The sequence below is a fragment of the Tamandua tetradactyla genome, chromosome 6 (genome assembly GCF_023851605.1).
Source record: "Tamandua tetradactyla isolate mTamTet1 chromosome 6, mTamTet1.pri, whole genome shotgun sequence".
Taxonomy (NCBI): domain Eukaryota; kingdom Metazoa; phylum Chordata; class Mammalia; order Pilosa; family Myrmecophagidae; genus Tamandua; species Tamandua tetradactyla.
The window spans coordinates 30,744,898-30,761,991 of NC_135332.1; the positions used below are offsets into that span (position 1 = coordinate 30,744,898).

Genomic DNA, 17,094 nt, shown 5'->3' on the forward strand with positions numbered 1-17,094 from the left:
TCAGAGTCCAGCTTGGTCCCTAGTGGACCTCCTTCTTCCCAGGGCCCCAGGGAAGAGGGCAGGGATTGGAGAAAGCCAAAAGCTTCCTGTCACAAAGATTGAACTGAGAAGGTCTGGGGATTTTCACAGTCCCTCTAAATAAAGTAGAAGAGAAAAGCACCTGTCATTGTAGCAAAAGGAGTGAAAGCTAGACACCTAGAAGAACTTCCTTCAGCACAGACACAAGTCTTGCAGAGAGAAAGTGGACTTCTGACTTTGGGGACAGGCTATTTTGACATTAAGAAAGACATTCTTTTTCAGCTATTAGAATGGGGAAAAATGACCTTTCCAAATTCCAGATCTCTTGGGGGAGGGGGTGGAGCCGAAGACTGCCGAGGTCTGCTAAGGGGGAATTGGTGCCCTGCTAGAGGGATGGAAAAAGTAGGGTCCCTTCTTGCTGACCATCACCCTCTCCCTTCCTCCCCAAGAGTTATGCTGCCCTTGCGGCTTGCCCTCTTCGGACTGGAGAGCGAGCGTCCTAGGTCCCCCGGCTGCGGGCCGGCAGGGGAGGAGTTAACTCCGGAGGTACCGACGGGGCTCACAGTACCTGCCGCCGCCGCCGCCACTGGTGGGAGGGACGAGGAAGCGGGAGCCGCCTGGGCACCAGGAGCGCTCCAGTCTGGCAGGGCGCTGCGCGGAGAGCGGGCGGCTGGGGCGCAGCGCCGCTAGGGGCGTCCGCCAGGGGGCGCGCCGCGACGGGGCGGGAGGGGCTGTTTGGTCTGGAGACTCAGCACCCGGGACGGGCGCGCGCGCGGGTCTCCAGCACATCTGGGGAAGAGCCGCGCCGCTGGACCGAGGGGGGCATCGGGCGCGTATCTAGAGCAGCGGAGCCACCGCGTAGCTGGGGTCCTTCGAGGCTCTCGGGGCGCCCATCTGGGATCTCGAGTGGGGACCGCGCCGCGCGCAGCTGGACCGGGGAGGGGGGCGACAGCTGCACAGCTGGACCGAAGGGGGCGGGGTCGGTCCGGGCGACTGGCAGAGGGGAGGGCCGCGAGCAGCAGGGGACCGGAGCTTGGGACAGTGAGCCTGAAGGAGCAGGGGTGAGACGGGCCTGGGACTCCAAAACGAAAATAGGAGCGACAAGAGGACGGGAGCAAAGGAAGAAGATGCAACTGACTCGCTGCTGCTTCGTGTTCCTAGTGCAGGGCAGCCTCTATCTGGTGAGTGGTCCGCAGGGAGCTGGGCGGAGGGGTGGGGGCCCGGAGGGTTGGGGGAGGGCGCGGGAAGCTTCCGAGCCCAGAAACTTTCTCCCTTCCCCCCAACATCCCAGGGCTGGAGGGGAAGGCTGGAGGCTGGGGGAGAAGGCGGGTCCGAGACCGGAGACTAGACCGAAAGGGTTAATAGGGGCGGGGCAGAGGGTGTTGGGCTGGCCCACCCACTCTGCCGCTGGTGGCGGGAGGTGCGACAGGCACTTGGGAAAAGGCCGGGATTCGGGTCGCCAGGGTTACAGACCCCTGCCCGGCGCCCCGGGACTCACGGAGAGGGTTTGGGGGGTGGGTGGGTGTGGAGCTCGTGACTTGCCAGGTCAGGGGGCGTGGGCCTTTCCCCTGACCTCGTGGAGCCAGAGAGCCCCGGGCTCTGTTCCCCCAGCACGCAGAGCCGGTCGTGGCAGGAAGGGGGGCGGTGGCCCCGCGTCCCTCCCGCCCTCCCTCCGGCTCCCTCCCTCCCCGCCTGTTGTTTTCCTCTTCTCTCCCGGCTGCGCGCAGCCCGAGCCCCACAGGACCCGGGCAGGCGGCTCCCGCCCCGGGCGCTCGCGGCAGCTGAGCCGAGCGCCCTGAGCCTGTTCCCGGTGCGCTCACCCGCGGCTTCCCCGCGGCCCAGAACGCCCAGGAACCCCACCCCCGGCCCAGCCCAGGGCTTAACTCCCTTCCGAACCAGCGCCCGCCGATCTCCCCCGCCCACCGCCCTCGCCGCCCCCAACCCCCCCCCCCAACACACACACACAATCCTGTCTGGGAGAAGAACCCAGTCTCACATCTGGATTTGCATCTTCCCTCAAAACAATAGTCTGCTTTGCCTCTGTCCTTATCCCATCTTATGCAGGAAGCCTTCCCTTCTCACATTCCCACCTGGCTCCCCTCTCCCTCTCTTCCAGCTATTCAGCTGGGACACCCCCCACCCCCACCCCACCCCCACCCCACCCCCGGGCTAAGTGCTCACAGGTCTGGAGCTGGGAGCCCTGATCCCAGCTCTCTGCTGCCTCCTCTCTTGGCTGCCCCCCACCCCAGCCCACCCCACCCCACCCAGACCCTGGGTCCTTCACACTTGAGTGTGATTCAGAGGCTGGAATGGCCAGGGCCAGAACAGGAACCACGAGGAAAACTCCTTTGGAGCCCTCCGTCCCGAGCTCACTGGGCATCCACACCCCAACCCATGGGTCATCAACTCCAGATGCTGCCCTAGCTACGAGCTGGTGCCCCTGGTGCTGGTAACAGGCACATAGGGCCACAGCTCTCTTCCAAAAGCTGAGCAAACACACACTGGGTAGCTGTCCTCTGGAGACCTTGTAAACTCCCCAGTGGCCTCAAGAGCCTTCCCGTGTCTGGGTTCAGTCAGGCCCTTCCTGCTGGTCCTCTCCACAGCTCCTCCAGGAAGCCCCCAGAGGTTGCCTGTTGCCATAGATGAGCCTACAGAAGCAGGATAAGCCTTGGCAGGGTGTTTTCAGGAGATTCTGGGTGGGAATGGGCTTGGATAAAACCCCTCTAAAAGGACACTTCTGGCCTCAGAGTCTGGGAGTATGTGGTGTTATGGGAGGGCTGACCTGGTCCATATGTGACCTTGGCCTTATAGGGAGGTGACCTCTAAGCCCTGGTATCCTCATCCATAAAGCAAGAATCATAAGAACTCCTACTCCAAAATGCAAGCGAAGTCTTAGCATGCCATCATCAGTGTTCCGGAGGGATGTCCGGCTTTCCACACCCTTGGCCATACTGGGTGTTGAATTCCCTCCAGGTGACACTCTAGTCTTCCTACCAAAACCTAAATTGCATTTGGATTGAATTTCACTGGGTTCCATTTTCTTATTCTAGTAGTGCTGGTTCTCTCTGGGTCTGAAGGTAGAAACCATCCTAGGATGAGGGTGGTATCCCAGCCATCAGAACCAGGAACCCTAAAGGCAGGGGCTTTACCTCCCCTATTGAACTGGGGACTTTCCCAGGATAGGGTGGAGCTCCTCTATTTGACTCACGGCTCCTTGAGGGCAGAGATTGAGCGTCTCCCATCAGCCTGGGAATTTGACAGAGGCAGGAACTTCACCTCTCCTATCAGACAAAGGGCTCTCCCGTGATCAGGAGCTGGGCCTTTCCCATCACACAGGGGGCTCTGAGTGTCTCTGGTGCTGAGGTCTAGTGGAGAAAATTCTCAACTATCCTTCCAGACCTTGAGGAGAGGCCAGAGGCAGAACAGTAGGGTGAGGAACTGGGAATGACCTCATCAGCTCAGGAGATGGGACTGCAGAATAAGCCCAGTGCACAACTGACCCAGGATAAGAGCAGGGCTCCTGGGTACCAAGTCGAAGTGGAAGGGATGGGGACAGATATGATGCTGGTTATGGAAAGCAGTGGCCCAGAACTCCCGGGTCCTCTGGGGACAGGGCTCTCACTGTGCTCCCAACTCCCTCCATAGGTCATCTGTGGCCAGGACGAGGCCCCCCCAGGCTCAGAGGACCCCGAGCATGATGATCACGAGAGCCAGCCCCGGCCCCGGGTGCCTCGAAAGCGAGGCCACATCTCACCTAAGTCCCGCCTGATGGCCAACTCCACCCTTCTAGGGCTCCTGGCCCCACCCGGGGAGGCATGGGGGGTCCTGGGGCAGCCACCCAACCGCCCCAACCACAGCCCCCCATCCTCAACCAAAATGAAGAAAATCTTTGGTTGGGGTGATTTCTACTCCAACATCAAGACGGTGGCCCTGAACCTGCTTGTCACAGGGAAGATTGTGGACCATGGCAACGGGACCTTCAGCGTCCACTTCCGACACAATGCCACAGGCCAGGGCAACATCTCCATCAGCCTTGTACCTCCCGGGAAAGCTGTGGAGTTCCACCAGGAGCAGCAGATCTTCATTGAAGCCAAGGCCTCCAAAATCTTCAACTGCCGGATGGAGTGGGAGAAGGTGGAAAGGGGCCGCCGGACCTCGCTCTGCACCCACGACCCAGCCAAGACCTGTTCCCGAGACCATGCTCAGAGCTCAGCCACCTGGAGCTGCTCCCAGCCCTTCAAAGTCGTCTGCGTCTATATCGCCTTCTACAGCACGGATTATCGGCTGGTCCAGAAGGTGTGCCCAGATTACAACTACCATAGCGATACCCCCTACTACCCTTCCGGGTGACCCTGGGCAGGGCACAGAGGCCAGGCCAGGGCTGGAAGGGCCGGGTTGCCCATGCAGGAGGCCATCTGTCTGGACACTGGGCAGGGAAGGGGAGGGGCCTCAGGCAGGGAGGGAGATGGAGAGGAGGAGAGGCCAAGTGGGGCCAGGGTCAAGTTTCAAGTGGCAGGGAAGGGGTCCCAAATGCAGGGCCCCTCCTGAGGTTCTGGAGCGACCAGCAGACAGGTGCACTGGAAGAGGAGTGGGTCCCTGTGCAGCCTCACCAGGCAGCCTCTTGGTCCAGGAGGTTCCTGGGGCAAGAGGACCAGGGTAGCTGCAGATCAAGTCATGGAGAAGAGCCTAAAACCTCGGCTCCTGTCCTGCCATCCTGAGAAAGGACAACGACAAAAAGAGGAGGGGTGTCTTCAGTGTGGACTCTACGTGGGCACCCAGGATGGCTGAGACAAGGATTCCTGGGAGCTAGGGGTGAGCCGAGGGGTGTGGAAGGAGGAACCTTCCAGCCCAGCCCAGTGGGCAGGCCTCAGCCACTTGTTCTGGACTGAACATGGAATGAGGCTGAAGTGGTGACCCTTGGGGTCTTTGATGTCTTGATCAATAGACCATCTGTCCCAGCCAGGCCAGCCCTCTCCAAAATCCCCTCTCCTACCAGTGTGCCCCACTGTCACCCTCCCTCTGCTAATGGCACACCCATCCTTGAGCTGAGACAGCAATTGTGATCCTCCCGGCACCAGAGGCCAAGGGTGGACGCCCACCTGTGCACCCTGTGTCCCTCCACGACTGCACCCCCCGCTGGCTTCACTGGGAGCTTTCTCATCTCAGTGCACAGCCCCGCTAGAGCCGGCCTTGCCTCTCAGTTCTCCCAGGACAGGGACGGTGACTCCCCCTTGGCCTGTGGGGCTCTCAGCAGCTTGGATCTGGGCGAGGCTGGCCTGGGCTGCTGGGCCTGTTTCTTCCTATCTGTGGGTGGGAGGGGGGAAGGGAAGTCTTGTGAAATCATCTTGATTGTTGACTTCTGTTTGCAGAGTTTTGTTCTTGAGGCAGGGAATAAAGCTTTCCGGGGCACTGAATTTGAGTTGTGCAGGGGAAGCGCCAGGGCCAGGGTGATCAGCCGGCATTTCTCCCATTTCTCCGATGGCAGCAGGATGCTTCCTGGAGGTGGAGCTGAGGCTCCCCAAAGGCCCTGGGGCTTCCTTCTCCAGTCGCCTTCAAAGCCGAGAGCGGCTGCGTTTGACACTGGGAGGAGTGGGTGGCATCTGCAAAAGCAGCTCAGAGAGGACCAGCTAGCAGGTGATGGAACCAAGTAAGGGTGTCCCTTATAGCCCTCCACACATCACCATCTGGGTGAGCTCTGCGGGGCAGTGACCGGAGGACTGGCTGGGATCCTAGCTCTGTCATTATGTACTCTGTGGCCTTGGGCAAGTCCATTCTCCTCTACGTGTCTCTTTCAGTTTCTTCCTCTATAAAACCACTTGCCCAGCCCAGTGGCTTTCAGATATAAATGGGCATGAGAATCACCTAGAGGGTTTGTTGAAACACAAATGGCTGGGCCCCACCCCAGTTTCTAATTTGGTAGGTCTGGGGTGGGGCTGAAGAATTTGCTTTTCTAATGAGTGAGTGCTCAGGTGGAGGCTGATGGTGCTGGTCTAGCGACCACCCTCTGAGAGCCACTCAGATGACCTCTAAGTTCCTTCTGGCTCTGGCTTACTAAGAAGGAAGAGACACCTCTGATGCTGTGTCCCAGCTGCCATTTCCATCTGCTTCTCCCGGAGAAGCCTCATGAAGTGGGGTCCTTTTTGAGAATCAGGGGTATTGCGTTTTCAATCTGGCCATACACAACTGATGAAGCAGGCCGGGGTTGGGGTGGGGGGGACATAAGGGAGCTTGAAAAGAGCCAGTCCCTTCACCCCCAGATAGGAGAGGGGCCTCAGAATGGATGGCTATTGGCGGTGCTTTGCCTGGAAGTTAGAGGGGGAAGGTGAAGCCCCCACTGCCAAAATCACAGCCCTCTTGCTGGAGTTCATTCTAGCTCTGCTCTCTAGGCAGGGCAGCGCTCAGGTCCCCTGGGTCCTTTTTGGCTGGGAAGTCATTGTGAGGAATGTCCCAGCATGATTCTAAGGTGGTCTCCCCACCCTAGCCTCCCCCCACCGCCCGCCTTCCTCCCCTGGAGCTCAGCAAGGGCTAGAACTCCTCACACGCTGCAAAGCAGAGCCACACGGGGTCTTAGAAGCCACCTTGCTGCCGCCCATACTGCGTGAAGTTACCCAGGACAAGCAAGTGACTCGAGCGCTCCCTCCTGTTCCAGCCTCTTTCCCCTGAACCATGCTTCCTGGGGCCAACTCTTGAGTATTTTCACACACACCAGCAAATGCCCACCTACCCACCCATGCCACTTCTCCCCACTCTAGGGACAGGTGACTTGGGCCTGCTAAGGGGAGGTGGGTGGTCTGGGGATGCTGGAATCTGAAGGGCTCCCACCCTGTGGACGCCCAGCAGACACCATCCCAGAGCACCTCCTGCAGCCCCCTGAACACAGGGAGAAGGAGGAAGCCTCAGGGTTGGTGGTCTGAGTGCGCTCCCCTGTTTGGCCTGGCTGAACCCTTGACAGGACCTAGGGGCACTTTGACCCGCCCCCCTCTGGCTCATCTCCTCCTGTGGAGAGCCAGATGCTATGACAGCTGTAGGGCCTGGCCTGCCTGGCACATAGCTCTGCCTGCACAGGGGGTGAGTCCATCTTAATAAATTCATTTCACCCGTGCACACACTCTGCTGCCTTGCCCTTCCTTTCCTGCTTTCCCCAGCAACCACCCCCAACCCCACCCCAACCCCCACCTCGCTGCCCTTCTCGGCTAGGATCTTGCTAACAGATTTCTTCCTAATCTTAGTTCTTTGGAATAGCCCTCTGGTCCCCGCTATTCTTGCCATCCCCAAATACTTCCTGTGCTCCCTTGATTCTCACAAGTGTAAGATGTCCATCTAATGGCCTCTGGCTAAGAGGCCACCGACCCCTGCCTCTTCTACCAGACTGAGAAGGCTCCTTGAGGACAAGGTCTTTCTCTCCCCATCAGACTGGGGAGCCCTGGGGCCAGGGTCTGTGCCTCCGTCATGAGACTGGGGCCTCCCTGAGGGCGGGCACTGTAATATGGATGAAGGGAGGAGAACTTGTTTCCTAAACCTCAGAACACCTGGAGGCTGCCTCTGTCTTTCAGTTTTGCACAGAGGTGCTGCCTGGGTTTCAACATTCCCATCTCTTTTGGGGTGAATCTTCCCAGCAGTCTGTGACCCTAACAAGAGGGAATAAATCTTAGGTCAACTGGCAGCAATGCTGAGTCTTTCTCTTGGTGAAGCTTAAGGCAAAAGTGAATGGAGTCTGGGTCCCCCCTTCCTCCTTCCTTCTCCCCCACCCCTCCGCCCATTCTTCTCGGGATGAGCAAGCGGGAACTGAGTCACCCCCTTCCCATCCTTGGCAGAAATGCTGGTGACCTTGCATGTGACAGGCTCCTGTGGCGAAGCCCATTGCTCAGAGATGCACAGGGTGGGTGGGTGAGGATGGAACCCTTGGGGGAGGGCGTTTATGGGGGTAGAAGCACCTGAAGTTCAGGGGGTGACCAGGCACCCGGGTCATCAAGTGGATATGTGTAGGGAGTGTGGGGGACCAGTTGCTCTGTGTTGGGAAGTGATCCAATGTCATGGCTGGGAGTGGGAGAGAGAAATGTTACTTCCGAAGACTGAGTCTTGTGGTACTGCCAGGAGAACTGGGGGCCGGGTGACAAGCAAGGAAAGGAACTACCAGCCCCATGAGGCAGAGGCAAGATGGGCTGGGGGCGGCACCTGCTGATTATGCCAAAGTCCTGGAGTGGCAACTGCCACCATCGCCAAGGCACAAATATCAGAGGGGACCCTGTTTCCTGTTGGGTTGCCAAGCGCAAAGGCTGGCCTGATGACAATAGAAGCAAAGGGTTCCCAGTTCATGATCTCAGGGCCACTTGGCTAGGTGGTATCAAGGGACAAGTTGGCCCCCCCTGAACTATAGAGGCTGCCAATGAACATGGGGTGTGCAGGAAGATAAACCTGTGTTCCAATTCTGGGTCTGTCATTGATTAGCTGTGGCCTTGGGCAAATAAAACCTCCCACAGCCTCTTTGCATGAAACTCTATGACTCCTCCTTCCTTTGAGCATTGTGGGGAGAATTAAATGAATTGCTCAACAAATGTTCCTTCCTCCTGTCTGATTTCTGAGATGGGTTTATGTTAACTTCAGCCTCGCTCCTGGTGTGGGTAGGTGAAAAGGTCCCAGGCTGGAAGTGGGTGAGTTGGGTTCCGTTAGGTCGGGGGAATGGGGAAGGGCACTGCAACTGGAGCTGCGGAGGCTGTGTCACCACTCCCAACCTGACTTCAGGAACTAATGAACTGCCCCTTCCGGACGTCACCTGACCTCTATCCTTAAAAGCTGCCTGTGCCAAAGCCCACATGCGCACTCACCTCCCTCCATCTTGGGTTTGGTGAGTTCTGCCCGGGAGCGCAGAAATACCCCCCACACACACACTTTAAATTTCCTGGTGTACCTTTCTTCTTTCTCACCCTTTTGCCTCCTAAACCTTTCAGGTTCCTGTCCTGGTTTTGCCCCATGGGGCATGTGGCAGAGACTTTTAATTGTCCCACAATACCCATTTCTCCTTTCTCCATGGTGATGGGATCTTCACTTTTAACCCAGGTACATCCTGCTTGAAATATATACTACATTTTTCTCATCCTTCCTTGCACCCAGTGTGGCCATATGACTAACATCTGACCAGTGAGTGACAAACCAAGAGGTTCTATAGAAGTTTCCAGAAATTTTAAGACAGCTGGTGTATACCCTTTCCTCTATCCTCTGTCCTGCTGTCTGATATGTGTGATTGCTGGAACAGCCATCATCTTTGACCATGGCAATATCTGTCACATCCTGGAAGTGGCAGAGAAGAGAACTGGAAGAAATCTTAATCCCTGAAAAATCTGTAAAATAGAAACACCATACCAGCCTTAGGCTGCCTCCCTTTAGATTTTTATGTGAGAGAAAATTGAATTTCTACCCTATTTAAGCCCCTGTGTTTTGGGCCCCCATTTCTTGCAGTTAAATCTAGTTCTGCCTGATTTCATGGGTGTGTTTGGGCACTTCATTTCTGTGGGCCTCGGTTTCCTCGTCTTTAGAACTGAGATCATGCTTCTTACACATCAGAGAGATTTTATAGATTCACAAGCAAGAATGGACCTCGGAAGGCTCTAGGCCTCCTCCCCCTTTCCGGCACGAGGCCTACAGCCTCCGTGTTTGAGATGGAAGAAGTTGTTGTGCACTGCAGAGAGGCGTGCAGAAAGCGTCTCTCACACTGACAGGCCTTCAGTCCCCAAATTCAGCCCCCATGTTCGAGTCCCTATCCACATGCTGATGCTGGTGACACACAATCCTTGTTAAGGGCCTGACTGATCCCAGCCAGATGGGACCATAATTTAATTAAAGCCCTTTAATTACCTGCAGCAACACAGCTTGGGAAGTCCAAGGCAGAAGGGGCCTGTGATGGGAGAATGTTGACAGGGCGGGGTAGTGGTTGCCCCTTCACCACTCTGGGTGCCCAGTTAGTGGGGTATTTTTCCCACCCTGGTGGGCACAAGCTGCATGGAACAGTGTGGTTTGGGCCCCTGCCCTGGTCTACAGGCCACAGTCAAGTGAGGGAGTGGAGCAAACCAGGTCCTCCGGAGGAGAGTACCAGGCTCTGAGATTGAAGCTGTCCATGTTGATTTGGGGTTCACACTGAGACCGGCGAAGCCTTTTTAGGCTCAGGTCTGAACCCTCCCGAAATGCCGAGGCTGCCCAGTTCACCCTGGGTAGGAGCAGGCACTCTGCTTTCTCCTATGGGCCTGACTTAAACAGGGGCACCTCTGCCTCCACCAGAGGAACCCCATGCCCCTATGAGCAGGGCCTTTCCTCAGGGTGTCATCCATCTGGAGAGGGATAAAATGGAGAGACTTAGGAGGACTGCAGACAGGCCACGTGATTTCTTTTTTTTTTTTCACATGGGCAGTCACCAGGAAACGAACCTGGGTCCTCTGGCATGGCAGGCAACCATTCTTGCCTGCTGAGCCACCGTGGCCCACCACATGGTTTCTTAGGGACTAGAAAGGACCCCCTTTGTCGTGCCTTTCAACTGGCTCCTCTCTCTGGAGGCAAAGGAAAGACCCCAGGCCAGGCCAGAGCCTGCCAAGCCCTGTTTAGGGCAGACTCAGAAACCTAGGCTGTGAGCTGGGCTTTTTTTTTCTTTTTCATTCATTCATTTATTCTTTTCCTTTTAAAAAAAATTTTCATTGATATATATTATATATTCACATGCCATATAATCATCCAAAGTATACAATCAATGGTTTATAATATCATCATATAGTTGTGCATTTATCATCACAATTGACTTTTTTTTTCTATTTTGTAAAAAATAATATATACAAAAAAAGCAATAAATTTCAAAGGACATCACAACAATTAGCTGTAGAATTAGTTTTCAAAGTGTGGTATGGGTTACAATTCCACAATTTTAGGTTTTTATTTCTAGCTGCTCTAAGATACTGGAGACTAAGAAAGAAATATCAATATAATGATTCAGCACTCATACTCATTTGTCAAACCCGACCTTCTCTGTATAATTCCACCATCACCTTTGATATTTCTCCCACTCTTTAGGGGTGTTTGGGCTATGCCCATTCTAACTTTTTCATGTTGGAAGAGGCTGTCAATAATATGGGATAGGGGGATGGAACTAGTTGATGTTCTGGAGAGGCTGGGCCCTCTGCACTTCAGGACTTATCTGGTCCAGGGACCCCTCTGGAGGTTGTAGGTTTCTGGAAAGTTACCATAGTGCATGGAACCTTTGTAGAATCTTATATAATGCCCTAGGTATTTAGGATTGTCAGGAGTGGTTTTGGTTGGGGTTTGCAAGCTATGATAGGTAGCAATGTCTAACCGAAGCATGTGTAAGAGTGACCTCCAGAGTAGCCTCTTGACTCTATTTGAACTTTCTCAGCCACTGATACCTTATTTATTACACTTCTTTTCCCCCTTTTGGTCAGGTTAAAATACTATTGATCCCATGGTGCCAGGGCCAGGCTTATCCCTGGGAGTCATCTCCCATGCCACCAGGGAGACTTTCACCCCTGGACGTCATGTTGCATGTCATGGGGTGGGCAATGGTTTCACTTGCAAAGTTGGGCTTAAACAGAGAGAGGCCACTTCTGAGCAACAAAAGAGGTCCTCCGGAGGTGACTCTTAGGCACACCTATGAGTGGGCTAAGCTTCTCCACTACACACATAAGCTTCATAAGAGCAAGCCTCAAGGTCAAGGGCTTGGCCTATTGATTTGGGTGTCCCTAATGTTTGGCACAGTATCTGGGGTTTCCCTAATGGTAAAGCTTAATAGTATTATTTTTTTCCCCCATCCAACAAGGAACCTTGCCAATACTTTTTGATTATCTGTTTAATATACTCTGGGATGTATACAGGCATTACATTAAACTATACAGGATTAGAAGCTCTCATTCTTATTCTGGACTCCCTGTGTTTGGATGATTTAAAAGATCTATTAAGACAGGTTGAATTAGATTTTGTGCTACAGAAAATTTAGGTTCTGGACAAAAATGACCTTTCTTCCTTTGGTCTCAATAGTAGATGAGGTTCTAAAATACAGACAATGTCTTCCTGACCCCTGTATTCCGAATTACCTTTATCCTGACCTGATTGGCTTCATTCTTATCTCTAAATACCAGGTTATACATATATAAAACAGCCTCTCAAAACCCAGAAATAACAATTACTGCTCTGGACTAAATGCGACTGCTGTCAGAGCTTACGATTATAGGCCCCTATTTTCTTATAAGTATTTTGTAAATGAGACTATACAGTATTTGCTCCCTTGTTTCCGGCTTATGTTGCCTCACCAAATGTCCCACAGGTTCATTCACAACGTTGCATACCGCACAACTTCATTCCTTTTCGTAGCAGCACAGTATTGAATCATATGTACACACCACTGTTTGCTGATCTACTTCTCAGTCAGTGCGTCCTTCAGCCACCTGCATTCACTGGGCATCATGCATAACGTCCAAAGCCAACAGTCCATCAGTTTTACTCTCTCAATTTTAGATAGTTATATTGTTCCCCAGAGAAAGATAATCAATAAACACACCCTCACCAAATAGAAAATCCAACCCTCCCCTTAACTCTTGTCCCTTCCCCCATTATTTACCTCTGGTGTTGCTGTGGTACTGTTGATGTTTTCCTGTTAAACACAGTCCATAGCATGCGGACTTTTCCCCCACACCCGGAACTTATACACTCTTTGTATAAGATTCATACCTTTGCAGTAGTTCATTCAATAACTTAATATGTCTAGTGTTAATCAGTGGGACACATGGGTCTATACATCCCCTTTCAATCATGTTCCCTTCAGTATGGTACTATTACTTATAGACTCACTAGTGAACCGCCTTCACTTCTATCTTTTCCCTTACATTTATGTTCAACCTCATTAAACTGGGCTATTTTTAAGCCTTGTGGACATCATACTTTATACCTGTGGTAGTTAGGTTCAGGTATCAACTTGGCTAGGTGAAGGTGCCTAGTTCTATTGCTGTGGACATGAGACAATGGCATGTGAACCTCATCTGTTGCTGATCACATCTGCAGTGGCTAGGAGGCTTGCCTGCTGCAATGAATGATGTTTGATTTAATTGGCTGGTGCTTAAATGAGAGAGCTCAACATAGCACAGCCCAAGCAGCTCAGTATACCTCATCTCAGCACTCATAATTTAGCCCAGGCCTTTGGAGATGCAGAAAGAAATCACCCCAGGGAAAGTTGTTGGAACCCAGAGGCCTGGAGAGAAGGCCAGCAAAGATCGCCCTGTGCCTTCCCGTGTAAGAAAGAACCTCAGTTGAAAGTTAGCTGCCTTTCCTCTGAAGAACTATACACTTTTAACTAAATAAATCCCCTTTTATTAAAAGCCAATTCATCTCTGGTGTGTTGCATTCTGGTAGCTTTGGCTGACTAAAACAGTACCCCTCCTGTTCTCCCTTAGTACTTATCCATTCAACAAATACTGTTTAACAAAGTTTGAAATATCCAGCTGTTCTCTCCCATGCCAAGAGATCCAGGAGAAGAGGTTTCAGCTCACACTTGAAACATAGCATTACAGAAAAAGAAATGCTTCACTGAGGTCAGCATGAAGTCAATGCCTGAAATTGAAGCAAGAAACTCCAAGGAAAAGAAGAACCTCAATGGGGAAGAGTTGGAGCCACCAGGCCCAACCACCCCATCCCCCTAAAGATTCTCCTCGTGATGCTAAAGCCTCGGAGGTCTGTATTTTGCTTTACCGAACAAGTTCCCCAATACCTGACCCTTTCTCCTCTCACCCTTCCCATCTGTCTGCCTCCCTTTTCCAGAATCCTCCCCCAACTCCCCATTCATCTTTCTTCCACTGTTACGCCTTAATATTCACAGCTCTCTCCAAAGAGACTGATTCTGTCTCTTACTCGGTCGAGCATGAAGTGCTGTGTACTTGACAACTTGGGACCCTCAAAGCAGAAACTGTGGCTGTCTCCCTCTAGACAACTAGAGACTGAAAACAGGAGATGTCTTTCCCTTCAGGCTAGAGACTCCTTGAAAGCAAACATCTATGTCTCTCCTATCCAGTTCCTCGAGTTTTCCCAAAGGCGGGACAGTACCCTCTCTGAGGCACATTTTAACGAAAGCTACAGGTACAGCAAACTTTCCATGCGAGGTCATCCCTATATGCCTTATTGGACAGTTTTCACTTTACCAGCTTGGGGACAGGAAGTGACAACAGGAAAATAAGTTGATGCATCATTAGTGCTCCACATTCCCATGTACTCCTGACTAGCAAAGAGGATGGAGCAAGAAGGGTAAGTCAGGAGAGGATGAGGCCACATGCCCATGTTGGCACATCCCTCTTCCCACCTGTCCCTGACATTGTATATTATCCTCTTTAGGAAGGCCCTCAGAGAACCAGGTTAGCTGCTGGGGTAAAGAGAGGGGCAGGGCTTTTTTTAAAATTATTTTTTATTTTTTTTGGTTTTAAAAATATTTTGAGAAATCTTCACCAACATACAGTCTATCCACAGCATACAATCAGAAGCTCACAGCATCATCACATAGCCATGTATTCACTACCCTGACCATCCCCGGCACACTGCACCACTCCAAAAAAAAGAAAAAAGAAACTCATACATCCCATACCCCCACCCCACCCTCCCAATGACCACTGCTATTCCAATCCACCCCAACTTCCCTACCCCCACGCCCCCATTACCTATCCTCTTCCTTCTCCATATTTGATCACCCATCTGCCCACACCCTGGACAAAAGAAGCATCAGACACAAGGTCTTCACATTAGAGGGGCAGGGCTTTGGTGTGGATCATCGAGTTGTAGGAAAAAACAAGGCCTTCTGGCTCTTAAACTGGTTTAAGATGTTCCAGTATACCAGGCTTCCTTGCCCCAGATTCCTTTCATAGCTTGCAGGGTAGCTCCATCTAGAAAAGAATGACTTGCTCAGACCCAGGGAAGCTTAGGGGCAAAGTAAGGCCATTTCCGAGTTATGATGTGTCTTAAGTGAGTTGGGTTTGAATCTTACTTACCATGTCATCTCGGCCTAGTCACCACTCCTTTCTGGGTATTGAATGGCAATTCTACCACCTGCTCGTGTGGTTGCTGTGAGGATCAAACTGGCTTCGTAAACTATGAACACCATGCCCGGATTATTGCTGTCTGGTTCTTGCTTGATTCTCTCAATAACCAACTGGGGCCCATAGGCATCCCGGAACCTGGGGGCTGTAGGACCTCACAGCAAGGGAGAGAGGGCTGATTTCTCACTCTTTTCTTTTCAGAGCAAGCAGTGCAGTGTGGTGGTTGAGAGTATGGACTCTAGAGCAAGTTTAACTGGATTCAAATCCTTGCTCTGCCACTGCCTAATTGTATGACCCTCAGCAAGTTATTGAACATCTTTCTGCCTCAGTTTTTCCATCTATAAATTGGGGATAACCTTTGCCCCTCAGAGGCTTAAATAAGTTGTGTGGCTTAAATAGTTGGAACATGTAAACCACTTCAAACAGTGTTTGACACAGAGTCGGTGCTCAAGATTAGCTGCTATGATGACAGTTCCACACTATGGCCCTCCCTGATCCTGATCAAGGCTCAGGGGTTGGGGTGGGGAAGGGAGAGGAATGGTCATCATTTCTTGCTGCAGGAAGAATGTGCAGAAAAAAACCCATAGGAGAGGTCCGTTGTGATCTACAAAAGATGACAGAAGAAGGAATCTACTTTGGTTTTCCTTGATTTTGGCCAAGAAATGGGCATCTCCTTGCATTCCTCCTGCTCCTTGGGCTCAAAGTACCAGAAGTTTCTTTGGCTTTAGCCCCTATGGGAAATTCAGAATCCCCTTCCAGTGCATAGAGGGGTTTCATCTGTGTAACTCTCCCCTGGGACTTCTATCCATAAACATAACACAAGGCTCAGAGAATGCAGGTGGCTAAAGGGTCTTTATTTAGAAGCACACAGAGTTTAATGTCCAGTGAGCAGTCAGTCAAGTGTACTCTCCTGACTGACCTTCCTGAATCCTGCCACCACTGCCTCACCCTCAACAATGTACCAACCTAAAACCCCAACATTCTTCTTCTCCCTCTCTTTTTCTCTTCCATCTTCTTCATTTCCACTCAACTGATCATGGTTTCTCACCAGTCTGGGATGGTACTGCCTATAAATTTGGTGTGTGAAATGTATTCCTGTCTTGCATTATACTCTTGAGGGTGAGGACCATGTCTGTTCTGCCACATGGGTGAGCTCCACCAAGGACTGGCCTGGTGCAATCTATTTCTTCCACACTTTGGAAAGGGTTGAGTGCACGGGGTACATACCCCACGGGGGTTGGTCAGTAAATCTTGTTGACTAATATGAACTCTGAATGCAGTTTCTATTATGGGAGACCTTCACAGGGACAGAGAGAGAGAGAGAGAGAGGTGATACAGGTAAAGGGGCAGCTAACCTCTGCCAGGCTGCATCTGCAGTAGATGAGAATGATTCTAGTTTGGGTGAATAGGGTAGGTAGGATACAAGATTGTGAGAGGTATATAAATGCCCCACTTACCAGTCTTGGCAGCTCCTGGGCCTGGGATAGGAGGGGGCCTGCTGCCGCTTAGTCAGGCTCTGCCATCTGCCACATCTCAGTGGAGATCAGAGCTGTAAGCCTTGTTGCAGGCAGGCTGTTTTTGTTTGTTTGTTTTGTTTTGTTTTTAAATGCAGCAGGCTCAGGCTCAGGATGTCACTGTAGTTAGAGGGACTGGAGACAGGAGGTAGGGGTGGGGTGGGTATGTCTAGGAAAACGGGGGAAATAAACGGACACTTCCAGGTTCCAGAAACAGGGAAAAAAGGGGATAGAAAAGGAAAAGAGGAAGAAAACAAAAGAGAAGATGAGCAGGTATGCATCCATCTTTTCTTGGCCTCTCAGAAGGCAAAAAGCAACAGCCAAGAACCAGGGCTCCAGGTTCCAACTTACTTATTTCCTCTCCCCAATTCCTATTTCCATACCTAGAAGCTGAGGTGCTTCTGCCCTACCCTTTGCCCTCCTCTCTGGGATGCCTAATGTCAAACACTCCTAGTTTTCGGAACAATGATGACAATGAAGATCATAAATGAAGAATG

General features: G+C 52.2%; 1 protein-coding gene across 1 annotated transcript; it reads left to right on the forward strand.

Moving 5' to 3' along the window:
* Positions 1-1,014: 1,014 nt before the first annotated feature.
* On the forward strand, positions 1,015-7,145 carry NXPH3 (neurexophilin 3). The gene is made up of 2 exons (XM_077163061.1): positions 1,015-1,199; positions 3,664-7,145. The coding sequence occupies exons 1-2, from the start codon at positions 1,146-1,148 to the stop codon at positions 4,366-4,368; spliced, it is 759 nt and encodes a 252-aa protein (XP_077019176.1). The 5' UTR covers positions 1,015-1,145; the 3' UTR covers positions 4,369-7,145.
* Positions 7,146-17,094: the final 9,949 nt, after the last annotated feature.